Source organism: Neopelma chrysocephalum, unplaced genomic scaffold (genome assembly GCF_003984885.1).
Source record: "Neopelma chrysocephalum unplaced genomic scaffold, ASM398488v2 Primary Assembly neopelma1_44, whole genome shotgun sequence".
NCBI lineage: Eukaryota > Metazoa > Chordata > Aves > Passeriformes > Pipridae > Neopelma > Neopelma chrysocephalum.
This window is the reverse complement of record NW_020897703.1, coordinates 19055801-19068785: the sequence shown is the minus strand read 5'-3', so window position 1 is coordinate 19068785 and position 12985 is coordinate 19055801. Positions and strand designations below refer to the sequence as shown.

The 12985-nt window shown below is 60.6% G+C and overlaps 1 protein-coding gene across 1 annotated transcript; it reads right to left on the bottom strand.

Moving 5' to 3' along the window:
* Positions 1-449: 449 nt before the first annotated feature.
* Positions 450-5749, bottom strand: LOC113965428 (sterol 26-hydroxylase, mitochondrial). Its single transcript, XM_027678832.1, has 9 exons — positions 5516-5749; positions 3256-3446; positions 2797-2996; positions 2516-2713; positions 2217-2377; positions 1709-1875; positions 1394-1475; positions 1109-1309; positions 450-1014 (listed from the first exon to the last, which is right to left on the bottom strand). Exons 1-9 carry the CDS (start codon positions 5747-5749, stop codon positions 889-891), a joined length of 1560 nt encoding a protein of 519 aa, XP_027534633.1. The 3' UTR covers positions 450-888.
* Positions 5750-12985: the final 7236 nt, after the last annotated feature.

Sequence of the window (12985 nt, the reverse complement as noted above, 5' to 3'; positions counted from 1 at the left end):
TGTTAGGGTGTCCCATGCCCCAGGACCCTAGGTAAGAGGCAATGCATCCCTTGCCTGTGGCTGCTACCAGGTCTGAGCCCCTGTGATTGCCCTGGATATCAGCCCCGTGTCCCCACTTGGGGATAGGGGGTGCTGAGCTGATCTTCCTCTGCCTGCTTTGCCTGGAGCAAGTCCTGCCATTCCTGTGACCCCGTATCAGCATCTCAGTGAAACAGTGGCTGATAGGGGAAGGTCCTGGGTGCTAAACACCCCTCCTGTGTTGGCTGGCTCTGCCAGGGGACATGATACCAGTGCTGGGTGGTGACAGGCCTCCTTCCCCTCGCTGGGGATGGGCTGTGTTATTGCTTCACTTTCCCAGCTCCGCCCCTTGGGAGAGGCGCAAACCCCAAACCCAGCCAGTGCTCAACCCTCCCGTGGGAGGCATGGGTCAAACCAAGGAACAGAGAAGCTTCTGAGGCCAAGGTCAGCTGTTCAGAAAAGACCCAGATGTCCTGGCTCCAGGCACAGATCCACGCGCAGCTACACAAGGACAGGATGAAGGAGACACCGAACGGCTGCAAAACCCCTCCCTGCTTCCCCCTGCCCTGACAGAGCTCCCAGGTCCCCAGTGTAGCCCAGCTGGGCATGGGATGGGGGGGACACAACCCCCTGAAGTGTGTGAAAGGCACAGCAGTTCCCCAAGCCTCCCGCTGATTTGGGGTAGGGGGCTACTAGTGCCCCAGGGGCAATTTGGGGGCAATCTCTTCTCCTCTCCCTCTTCCCCACAGTGGGGCTGGGAGCCCCCTGACCCAAGCTGGGCAGAGGATGGTTTTGCCTTCCTGCCTGCCCCTCCCTTTGGGGCAGTGGGGGTTCTCCATTTGGCACCCAGGGTCAGGGGTGGACGCGCAGTCAGGGGGCTTCCGGACGAGCAATGAACTCCAGGTTGATGGGCTTGTCGGCCACGAGGACAATGCGGGACACAGATGTCACCTCCACACCACGGGGGTCTGGCCGCACCTCGAATGCCTGGATGATCTGTGGGAAGAAGGGGGATGGCAGTGCTTTGGGGACTCCTTGGGGCCCCCATCCCAGCTCATGGCAAGATACCCAGAGTGGGGTCCTTACTCACCCTGGCAAGGGCCAGGTGCATCTCCAGCTCGGCAATGCGGCGTCCGACGCAGGCACGAACCCCGTAGCCAAAGGGGATGGAGCTGAAGGGGTGGTGGGGGGAGCCATATCCCCGGAGCCAGCGCTGGGGCAGGAACCGCTCAGGCTCAGGGAAGTAGGTCTCATCGTGGGACATCGCATAGTGTGCCAGGACAAAGAGGGTCTGCAGGGCAGCAAGTGGCGGTTAATGACCCGACCCAGCCCCACCGAGGGCAGTGGAGGTCCCCACACCACAGTCCCCACTCACATTCTTGGGGAAGAGGTAGTCTCCGATGACAATGTCCTTCTCATAGAAGACCCTGGCGTTGGTGGGCACCACAGGGTAGACCCTGGGATATGGGAAGAATTAATGGTGGAGCAGGACCCATCTGGAGATCCCAGAGGGAGAGGCAGGACAAGGGGGAGCACCCCCTACTTCTCAGCAGCTCCCTAGGGAGGAGGTGGATATATGTGGTCCTGAGGGACTGAAATCCAGCCTCCCATACTGCCTTGTTGGTGCATTCCCCCCTGGAGAAGGGGCTGATGACCAGGACCTTGGGGCAAGGGCAAGGTTGGGCTTTACCTCAGTGTCTCCTTGATAATGGCCCGAAGCATTGGCAACTTGGGGATATCCTCAGCAGCAGGAAACCGGTCAGCAGGCACAACAGCTTTCAGCTCCTGGTACAGGGTCTCCTGGATGCCTGGGTCCCGGGAGAGGTGGTACAAGGCCCAGGACAGCGTGTTGGAGGTCTGGGGGAGTGGAGAACCAAGGGGAGTGAGAGAATTGGAGCTGGTACCTGAGCAGCCTTGTACCAAGCACAGCTCCAGTATGGCACCAGAGAACCCCTGCTCTGGTGTGCAGGAAAGTCGGGGTGAGGGGCAGCAGGCACAGGGGAAAGTGGGATGGGGAGCATGTCAGGGAGCAGAGCAGAGGACAGTGTCTGTCCTGACTGATCCCTGAGGGTTCGTCCCTGAGGAGCATCAGCCTCCTAGCCACCAGGCCAGAGCTTGCAGGGGCTGGGCTGAGCATGGCCCTGTGGGTTCCCCTGGGCATGGGAGCTCAGCAGGGATCTCCTGGCAGCAGCTCTCACCGTGTCCACACCAGCCAGCAGCAGCTCAGCCACGCTGCCATAGACCTCATCCAGGCTGAGTCTGCCGCTGGCCAGCAGGTAGCTCAGGTAGCCGGACACCTCCTTGCCGCGCTCTACCTGCCCCTCCAGCTCCTCCATCTTTCGGTCAATCAGGGTCTTGCCTGCACGGACAGAGAGTGGAACTCAGTGCTGACAGAGCGAGGGCTGCCAAAAGGACACGGGGCCAGAGACTGCTCCACTTTTGAGTGTCCTTAGGGAGTCCAATCCCACCATGCTGGGTCTCCATCATCACTGCTCACCGAAGGCGAAGATGGTGTCCCAGCTGTTCAAGTAGCGGTCCCAGAAAGGCAGCACTTTGCGGCTCCATCGGGGCAGGACGGTGGCGAAGATGGAGTTCTTGAACATGAGGTTGATGGAGTCAATGAAGCGCTGGGTCTCGGCAGGGACCTGCTGCTTCAGGCACCCAATGCGGGTCTCGAAGAGGATATAGGAGATCCCTGTAGGGGACAGACAGCATCCAGACCTCCGGGGGCATGGGAAGAATGGGGCAGGGCAGGGGTGAGGGGGAAGAACCCCCTACCTTCGAGGGCAAAGCGGTAGAGCAGGTTAGCCACGTCCCCCACCAGCACCCCTGAGGAGCTGCGGCTCCGCTCCTCCCGCAGCCGCACCATCAGGTCTGACACCACCTCCCCGATGGCATCCGCGTACAGCACGGCCTCCGAGGGCTTCAGCAGCCGCTTGTTGAGGACCTGGCGCAGGCGGTACCAGCGCTCCCCTTCCCTGGATGGGGGCAAGGCTCAGCACTGGGCGCACAGATGGGCAGGGGGCAGTGGCTGGCAGCAGTGTCCCAACACTCCCAGCTCCAGCCTGGAACCACCCCAGGGGTCTTTCCACCCACCATGGCCATGGCCATGCCCTTCTCCTTGGTGGGGACATGCAGCTTGCAGGAGAGGGAGCAACGCAAGCTGCCACCTAGGCACCTTAGGAAGGGACAGGAGATGTGTGTTGTTCCACAGAGGACAGCCAGGACAGGACTCACTCAGTGAAGGGTCCGTAGGGCAGGCTCCGGGTGTCCCGGTGCTCCTTCCACAGGGCCATGTCACTCCGCATGGGGTACTTGCCCTCCTGCCGTAGCAGCTGCTCCAGCACCACTGGGCTCCCAATGTTGATGTTCCTATAATGCCCGAAGGTCGACTTCCAGATAGGGCCATAAAGACGTCGGGACATCACCTGCAATGCACAAACCATGGCAGGGTGAATGGGACAGGGGCTGGGGCAGACCCTCCCTGCTTCAGTGCTGCCTTGCACGTTCCTAGCACTCTCTGCACCCATCCCATGGACCCCCCCAGCACCAGCTAAGCCCAAGCACCTGCTCCTGACTCTCCAAGCTGGCACCATCCTTGAAGTGCTCTGCAGATGGCCTGGGCTGGTGTGTCCAGGCTCATTATCTCTGCCAGCATAAGCACACCAGGCACAGACTCCCAGCACAGACTGGCATGTCCCTCACCCGTCCCAGAGATGCACAGGGAGCCTGGTGGGTCTTTTGGGGAAGGAAGACCAAGGGAGGACAGCAGGGACAAGGAAAACTGCCAAGCACAGGTCTGTGCTGAGATGCAGGACCATTGCAACAGCCGTCAGCAGGTCCATGTTCTGTGCTTCCAGCACGGCCCCAGCTCTGATTAACCTGGGGACAACAGTCCCTGAGTGGGTCCTTGAACTCACCACCCAAAAGGGTGGTTAATGATCAGCAGTGGGAGGACAGAGTCAGGCCAGGTCATGACTGGGCTGCTCCCAGAGCAGGCTGTCACCTCTAGGGCATGGCCCTGGGGCCACAGGCTCACAAATCAGTTAGGAGACATCCACAGCATCAGCCCTGCTCTGGGCTCTGTTGGCTGCAGCTCCCCTCTCCTCCGCTGCACCCAAGGGTTCCGTGCCTGCCTCCCTGCCAGGGAGCACCATGCCCCCCTCCTTGGGGGCAGCTGGGCACCCCTTTGCAAGTGGATCTGCACAGGGCCATGTCCCAGGGTTGCTCGCCATCCCAGGCAGGTACTGCCAGAGCCTCTGGAGAGCATGGCCAAGCATGGGGAGCTGAGGGGGGCCTAGCAGGGAAGCCCTGATCCCCGTTCCCCGTGGCTGCGGGGATGCACGTGGTACAATCTCCCTTGGTGACTGACTGCATCGCAGCCTGCGCCTGGATTCAGCTGGATTCGTCACCACAGGGAGACGTTCCTTGTGCATGGTGGCAGGAGGAGGGGGAGGGACAGCCGCCCCGGTACAGCAGGCAGCTAGTGGGCATGGGGCAGCTGTGGCCTGGGTTGAAGCCTGCCCACCAGCACCTAATGGCAGCCAGGACTTGACACAGTGCAGGCCTTGGAGAGCAGGGCTGAAAGAATCCGGAGCTGCTGGGATCTGGAGAAAGGCACCTCCAGAGCATATGGGCATCTTTCTGCAAAGCCAGGCTGTGCTCAGAGTCCCAAGGGCAGGAGGGAGTATGAGGGAGCTCGCATGACTACTTGAGATCCCACTGCCCTGCGACAACCCCTTCTCCAACCAGCAGTGTCTGGTGGACTGAGGTGCCAGGGAGGCCTGATCCCACACACTTCTCTGGCTGGTCAGAGCTCCAGAGTGCTGGAAGATGCTGTCTGGCTTGCAGCCAGTCAAGCCTATTGCTTGCTTCATCGGAAGAATGAGGAAGTGTTGACAGAAGAAAACAAACACCCCTGTCTATCCCTCCCCTGCATGCCTGGGTATCATCTGCCCAAAAACCTCCCTGGTCACATGCCCCCCAAACCGCTGCCCCTCCAGCTTGTCACAGCTGGGAGCCTGGGAATGCCAGGACCCTGTGAGATGTCCCCGAATCGCTGCCCTTAAGACTGTCTGGCTGTCTCGGGTATGTTGCGGCAGCCCTGGGCTGGCTGGACCCTCCCGGGGTCACTGGGTTCTGCTGCCCCTCTCCACACTGCTGGCCACAGCACCACCCCACGATGCCGGAGTGCTCCCCACCTCCCAGCCCCTCCGCTTCCCTGCTCTGCCGCCCCCGCTCAACTCCCTGCCATCACTTGTTGGCGGCTCTCCCCCTCCCGGGAGTCCATCTCCTCTTGCCCCCAGCTCGCACCCAATCCCTCCCTTGCAAAGCCTCTCCAGGGTGCAGCATCCGCCCTGCAGCCCACCCGGAACCCCCTCCATCCCACGCACCTCTCCCAGCCCCCCCATCCACGCCCCCGTGTACGGTCCCCAGGCCCCCACGCACCGCGACCCCCGCACTCCCGCAGCCCCCGGGCCGGACTGTCCCGGCGCACCTGCAGCCGGTGCGTGTGCAGCAAGTAGCCTCGCAGGAAGAGCCAGACGAAAGTCCGGAGCAGCCCCGGCCCCGGTAGATCCTCCGGTCCCTTCAGCCGCGCCGGCCCCGCCGCCGCCGCCGCCGCCGAGCCCCCGGTCCTGCGCGGCGGTCCCGGGCTGCTGCAGGGCGGCGGGCGGGGGCGCAGGAGCAGCGGCAGCAGCGGCCGCCGGGCCCCGCTGCTCGGGCCCGCCATGCTCCGTCGGCAGCGCACGGGACGGAGCGGGGCGGGGAGGCACCGGGGCTGGTGGGGGGCGGCACCGGGGGCGGTGCGGGGGGCGGTGCGGGGGCGGCAACCGGACACAGGCACCGGGCACCGCGCACGGGGGATTGAGCATCGCGCACCGGCCACGGCGCACTGGGTACCTCGCACTGCGAATCGAGAATCGCGCACCCGGTGCGCTGCGCAACGGGTACCGGCCGCGGTGCCGCCTGCTGCGCGCTGGGTACGGGGTACCGGCTGCTGCTCCGCGGGCACTGGGCACCGGGCAGTGCATACCGCACACCTTGTGCCGCCTGCTGCATTCCTGCTACCGGGCCATGGATACCGGCTGCAGTGTTCTGATGCTCGTTACAGCACACCGGGTACCATATCCCATGCACCAAATACTGGACGCTGGACACTGCTCAGCGTCATCACACGCCATGCACCGGCTGCTAGGTACTCGGAACTGGCATCGATGGTACTCATGCACACAACGTGTGGTGCCACGCAGCTGCACAAGGCAGCTGGCAGCCAGTCCCTGATACATGGCACAGCAGGTACAGCACCCTTGGTGCAACGCAGCATGTGGCACCAGCACTGGTACCAGCTCCAGGTGCTGCACACTGGGCATGGCACATGGGCACTGCTCACCAGGCACTGGCACCGGGCACTGCACCAGGCATGGCACAACGTGTGCCAGCACCAGCACTGCACTCTGGCACTGGGCACCACATCCCAGACCCTGTGCACCCTGCATCAGCACCAGGGTCACTGCTGGGCCTGCTCTTCAGGGCTGCTTGCCCTTACGGACTGAGCTCTCTTGCCCTGCCTCTGTCCCCTGCCTGTCATCCCCCTGTACCTGCCTTGTCCCCCAGCAGTGCAGGATGGTGCCCTGGGGAGCTGGGTCCAAGCTGTCCCAGGGCCTCTCTCAGCAATTCCTCCAGGTGCTGCCAGCTGGGACTACAGATAGGGAGACCTTGATATGCCTGTTGTGGCTGCTGGCAACACAACCAGAGGCAGGTTTCGTTTGTCTTCATGAGAGGGAGAGAATGGCACCAGCTCCTGGTGCAGACCAAGCTGTCCAGCCCATGAACAGGATCCTGCTGTGGTGGTGTTGGACCATGGATGCAGGTCATGTCCCTTCTGGCCAGCCTGGCACTGGCACCAGGTTCTGGGGCAGTGGGGCAGGGCAGTGCTCTGTCCAGGTGTCCCTCCTGGAGCGTCGGGCACCATGTCTCTGGCTGGGACACCCCAGTACTGATCATTAACCACCCTTATTGGGTGGTGGGTTCAAGATCCTGGACAGGGAGGTTGTGCCCTCAGGTTGGGCTGTTCTCACCCTTGGTCCTGCCTCACCGGGAGGTGGGAGGTGTTCCGCGCTGGGTTCCAGGCTGATGCCTTGTGAGCTCTCTGCCAGCTGGGCCGGGACCCAGGCACTCCTGTGCCTGCAGACACCCCTGAGGCACCCCAGGCTGGGGTGAGCACCTGCCGCCATCTCATGGCTGCTCACAGCCAGCTCTCCCGCTTGCCCTTCCCCGGTCAGACCCATAGCCGGGGCAGCAAGAGAGCCCTGGACAGAGGACTGCTAGGGGGCTTCCCAGCTTGGTGCCTGGACACCAGGTTCTCGCTCCCCCCGGCAGGGGACGCCTCGGCTCCTCCTAAACCGCTGTTAACGCGTTTCCCCTTACTGGAGAGTGGGAGCCTACCACCTCTTTCTGTTTAAAACCATCACCTCTTGCAAAAAGAGTAAAAGTCTCTCTCCCTTTTTCTTATAAACCCGTTTATATATTGAAAGCCTGCAATAAGATATTCCTGTGCCTTCTCCAGGATGAATAACCCCAAATCCCCTGTTTTCATGGGAGAGGTGCTCCAGATCCCCAATTATTTTTGTGGCCTCTGGACCCGTTCTAACAGGTTCATGCCTCTCTTGCACTGAGGATCTCAGAGCTGGATGCAGCACTCCACTCGTGGGCTCTCACGAGTGTGTAGTGGAGCAGGAACATCACCTCCCCTGCCCTGCCGGCCATGCTTCTTGTTTTCCAGTCTCAGGCACGATCTGCTTTCTGGGCTGCAAGTGCACATTGCCGGCTTATATACTATTTTTGATCCACTAGTATCCCCAGGTCCTTCTCTGCAGGACTGCTCTCCATCCATCCATCCATCCATCCATCCATCCCTCTCCCACTCAGCCAGAAGAGGTACTGGGGTCACCCCGACTCGGGTGCAGGACTTTGTGGAAGGGCAGGCTGTACCACTGCAGCGGCTCCCCGGGTCGGTCCCCAGTGCCCCGCAGCACGCTCGGGGAAGGGGACACGGTTATCCTGGCTACTTCCCGCTCCTGCCGCTAGGCTGTGCTCCCCTCCCTCGGACGGCGGGAGCGGCGTCGGGGACCTGCCTGGGGCTCCGCCGGGGCCGCTGCCAGGGCTGTGGGGGAGGCCGTGCAGAAGGGAGGGCGGGAGGGTCGGGTGAATCACCCCCCTCCCAGAGCCGCTCGGCGGGGACTTCCGAAGGGAAGCGTCTGGGCCATGACACATCCTCCGCCGGAGAATGCCGCAAGGAGCCGGGGGCACCGCCAGCTCCCGGGAGGTCCCCCCGTGCGGGGCCAGCTCAGCTTGGTGGCAAGCAGGGCAAAGGCGGGAGAGCAAATGCTGCCTTTATCCATGGGGATGTGGAACTGGGGGTGGCAGGTCCCATCTTGTGTGTCACTCTGCCACAGGGTTGCTGCAACTCTACTCATTCCACGGATGCATTGTCAGGTCCGACCCAATCTCACCGGTGGGACCTGTGGATGCAGACACAGGCACCGTGGGCCCCCCGTGCTGCTCTGCCACTCAACCCATCCACCACATACTGCTCATAGAGGGTCCTGGCTGCTGGTCCTGCTGGGATGAAAGCACAGCTTCTTTACGTGACTTGTGCAGTGTCACCCAGGAGCTGGAAATTTTTCCCAGGGCTTCATCCTCTAACCCTGATTTGCTCTCCCACAGCTGGTGGGGGGGAAGTGGGGTGTCCCAGGGGAGGGCATCCCTTGACTCATGCCCAGGAAAGCCCAGGCTGTGAGAAGGCCGAGCCTGGGTCCTGAGGACTGTAAACAACCCAAAGCATTTAAATGGAGATGGCTTGTCATGTCAACTGTGTGTCACCACACTGTCACTGCCTGAGTCATGAGCCGTGCTGGGGCTAGTGGGGCTGCACAGGGGGGACATGGGAAGATCAAGAGGGATGTAGACAGATCCCAGGCCTGGAGACGGCTGCTCCTCTCCCACACAGACAGTTCAAGTGGGACCCTCTTGGCCCTCTCCCGAAGGTCCCCTTCCCCTCATTTCCCTCTGTCTGACCCCTTAGATCCAGGCAAGGGCTTGGGGACAGCACAAAGCTTTTGAAACAAGAGGTAAATCAAACAGCACAATGGTGTGTTCTCCATGACCACCACACAGGGCTCAGCACCTGACAGCAAGCTCTGATCTGGGCTCCCCCTTCTTTGTGCCCCATGGGACCCTGGTGGGCCAGGACCTTTCCCTGAGGATGTGAGGGCAGGACGCTGGAGCAAATCCGGGACTGGCATCCCGTTATCGCAGGAGACGGGAGGCAGCCCCGGGCTGCTCTCAAGTGGTCCTGGCTGATTAGTGACTTCAAGTGCCTATGGAGTTATTCTAAGTCAAGTAGGCGCAAAGGGAGCCAACCTGGGACCGGCAAAACCAGCCTGGGCTTTCCTGGAGCGTCCCCCATCACCTCTGCTCCTCAACAAACTCTCTGAGATGGGGAGGTGTCTGCCCCCTCCAGCTGCTCTCCGTATCCCTTATTCCTCCTGCAAAGGCTGTTTGCTCCAGCCCAAAGCAAACCTGATTTTATCTCCCGACTCCAGTTCCCTTGGCTGTGGGCCATGGCTGATGCCTCCCACGCAGAACTTGCGAAGCCCATTTGGGGACCCGCGCACAGAGCGGGCTGTGTGCGCTGCCACATGACATCATGTTTACGGCCCGCGGGGGCCCAAGGACAACAGCATCGCTCTCATGTGTGTCCTTCCCGTGGATGGACAGAGGGATATGCAGGGAGCTGGAAGGAGTGGGACTGACTACAGTGCCGTGCTTCCCTGAAGAGGGGTGGTTGCAGCTTTGCTGCACTGCCAGGCAGTCCCCCTGGCCTCAGTTTCCCCGCTGAGCAGTGGAAAACAGATCCTATGCTAGCAGTGAGGATGGACTGCTGCAGCAGCACAAGGTCAGGCCCTCAAACTGTACAGAGAGAAAGACAAATTTTCTCCCCTTGGGATGTGGATGTTGCCTTCTCTCCCAGGACAGAGCTGGGCTTTTGTTGGTGCTGTGTGAAACTTTGGTTGTTTGGAAAGAGTAACAACATCCAGAACCACACAGGCTCACTAAAGAGGGCGAGGGCCATTCTTTCTCCTGTCCATCCATCCATCCATCCATCCATCCTCACTTACATGTAGCTTTCTCACAGCCGTCTCTCCATCCATCTACTGAGCTGTCTGTACACTCACCCATCCATCCATCCATCGACAAATGGGTGCATCACTCTTCTCATCCATTCCCACACCTACCTGTCCATCCAGACAGCCACCCACCCATTTGTCTGTCTATACTCCCATTCACCCCTCTGTCCATCTGTCTCCCAACTGTCAGTGCCCAAGGGATGCCCAGGGCTCCTTAGGGGTACAGTGTGTGCATGTGTGTGTATGGGACATGTTGGCCATGAGAAGCACAGTGGGCAGCGATGTCCAAGGCTGTGTCCAGCCATGGGGCAGGGGCAGAAGTGCTGGCCAGGCAGAGAGGAGGCTCATCTAATTTAAGAATGGGCTGCACAGTTGCTGTCAGCACCGGGTGGCTCTGATCTGGGGACAGGTCCTCATCAGCTCCACTTGCCACCCACTGGCCTGACATGAAAGGGCTCTGCACCCCGATAAGGCCCCAGATACTTGGCCCTGGAGGTGGGCAACACTGTGGCCGAGCCTGGGAGACCCTGAGGAGTAAGTCAGCGTGACTGTCCCCAAATTCACCACCATTCCAGCACAAGGAAAGCTTGTGTGTTTGCATCAGTTGGGAGTTCAGCCCTGGGGACTGCCCACTGCTTTGAGCACTGGATCATGCCCTGGGTCATCACCATCTCCCACTGGGGATACAGTCCCAGGGAGGGCTCTATCCTCACTGTCCCCCTGGCTGCCACAGGCCTCTCCACTGGCCGTTATCCTGCATTGGAGTCCCCCGGCTGTGAGCGGCCATGGATGGGGACCATGTTGTTTTAATAAGATCATTCTCCTCCTGCCGTGAGGTCGCAACCCCAAGCTTATGACATCACAGTGCGCTGCCATGGAGATGCCGGGATGTCACAAACACAGCTCGATGACCTCACTGCAGGAGCAGGAGATGGGGCCAACCTGGGTTTGATTGCCAATGTCCTCAGGAATAAAAAGGAGGGGAGGGACGCTGGGAAAGTATGCAGCCGCTGAGCACTGGGGTGTTTGGGTTGGAAATCGCTGTGCTTTCCCCACAGCGGGAAAGGCCCGTTCTTTCCTCCCCCTGTCCACTCCCTCCCAGCAGCCAGAGCCCCCCAGCCTTGTGGCTATGGCACAGGGGGGCTCTGGGAGCAGGGCACCCCAATCCTTGCCCTTGGGGCTGTGCGGTCAGGAGTGAGAAACATAGCTCAGAACAGCATCAAGGCACCAGCTTAGAGGCAGAGAGAGTTCAGTGAGAAGTGCAGGATGGGGCACTCAAGGGATGCTTTGTCCCACAAGCAGGATGGGGATCACTGGGGACGCTGTCACAAGGGGCAGAGTGTGTTTGGGTCTGGGGACGGCCTCCTCTTTCTCAAGAGAATTCCAAGGCCATGCTGCTATATGGAGACATGATTACCCAGCACAGCACCCCGAAACTGGACCCCAAAGAACACCCCTTGGCCCTGCCCATCCAACCAATAGCTGTCCCCTCCTCAGCCCATAAACTACAGCTTCTCCTGGGGACCAGCCCCCACTATCCCATCACCCTTCCCAATGCAGCTGAGTTCTCTATCCTCCACAGACTTTTCTACTGGGGAAAGCATGGGTGGCTGGGGGGACACCCATCCCCCCCACCTCTCTGCTGCAGGGGTGCAGAGGTGTCTGTTCTCCCCCTGCATCCTCCGTCATTAATTTCCATCAGTGGCCAAGCAGGGCCGGGGCTGCCCGGGGGTGGCCGAGGAACACAGCGCTTTCCCCTGATAGCAAAAATAAATACATTAAAATTCTTGCAGGAGGCAGAAGAATGCGGGACGGCAGGAAAAAATTGTTTTATAATTTGTAATAACACAAAAGCTGGGGCGGGTGGGGGGCGGGGGGAGTGAGCTGCGAGAGGCGAGGAAAGGCAGAGACAAAGGCTCAGCTGCGACAGCAGAGGCTGCTTCAGGGTGGCAGTGGCACCCCCATTGCCTTGGCTCAGTGTCACCACTGTGTCCTTGTCCCCTGAAGTACGTGTCCCTTTAGGTCTTGTTGCAGAAGGGGAGTCAGTGAGAAAACTACTGGGGCTGGGGGAGCAGGCTATCACACCCGGCTGCTTAATCAGGTCTCAGCATCTCTATGCCTCAGTTTCCCCTTGTTAAAGGGAAATTTTTATGCAACTGTGAGAAAAGCTGTGAAACAAGGGCAAAGCCCTGGCATCCCTCCATCCCAGTTCTTCTGGTCCAGGCACAAGGCAAGGAGCCTACCTTTGTTCACCCTGCCCCCACCAACCCCTCTCAGGGGGGTTTGCTACAGGACCTAAGCAATGGGGCCAGTTCCCATATGCGTGCTGGGGGCATCACAGCCCCCCCCAGCCACCTCCAGCCTCATGCAGAACTAGGACATGATAAGGCGAGTTGCTGAGCACCAGCTGCACCTGCTCGTCGAGACGGCACTCTCCCCCACCCCGCTCCCCTCTTCGGGGCAAAATCAAAGGGATTTTTCTGCCCTTAGGAAATCAGATAAAGGCCTCTCACCTGCCCCGCTCTGCCTTTGCAAGGAGGCCAGGCGCTAGGGGCGGGGGGGACAACAGGCACTTTCAACACGCCGGCAGATGAGCCGTGCATTGCAAGCAAGCTCTGCTGCAGGGGCTGGGCCCCTGGGCACTGTGTCAGACTCCCCAAGCCTTAGCAGGGATGTCCCCTGCTGCTCTTTGCTGACTTTCCCCCTAAGATTTGAGGTGATGAGATTCCTGTAGGGCAGGTAGGATGGAGGCTGGTGGGTGAAGGCAAAAGACAACA

What these genes read in the sequence shown, in the direction of transcription:
- LOC113965428 (XM_027678832.1), bottom strand. Translation starts at nt 5,749, where the DNA reads ATGGCGGGCCCGAGCAGCGGGGCCCGGCGGCCGCTGCTGCCGCTGCTC. An exon ending in CTACCGCTTTGCCCTCGAAG is followed by an intron (nt 2,714 to 2,796) that starts GTAGGGGGTTCT and finishes TGTCCCCTACAG; the next exon opens with GGATCTCCTATATCCTCTTC. An exon ending in TGCACCTGGCCCTTGCCAGG is followed by an intron (nt 1,015 to 1,108) that starts GTGAGTAAGGAC and finishes TTCTTCCCACAG; the next exon opens with ATCATCCAGGCATTCGAGGT.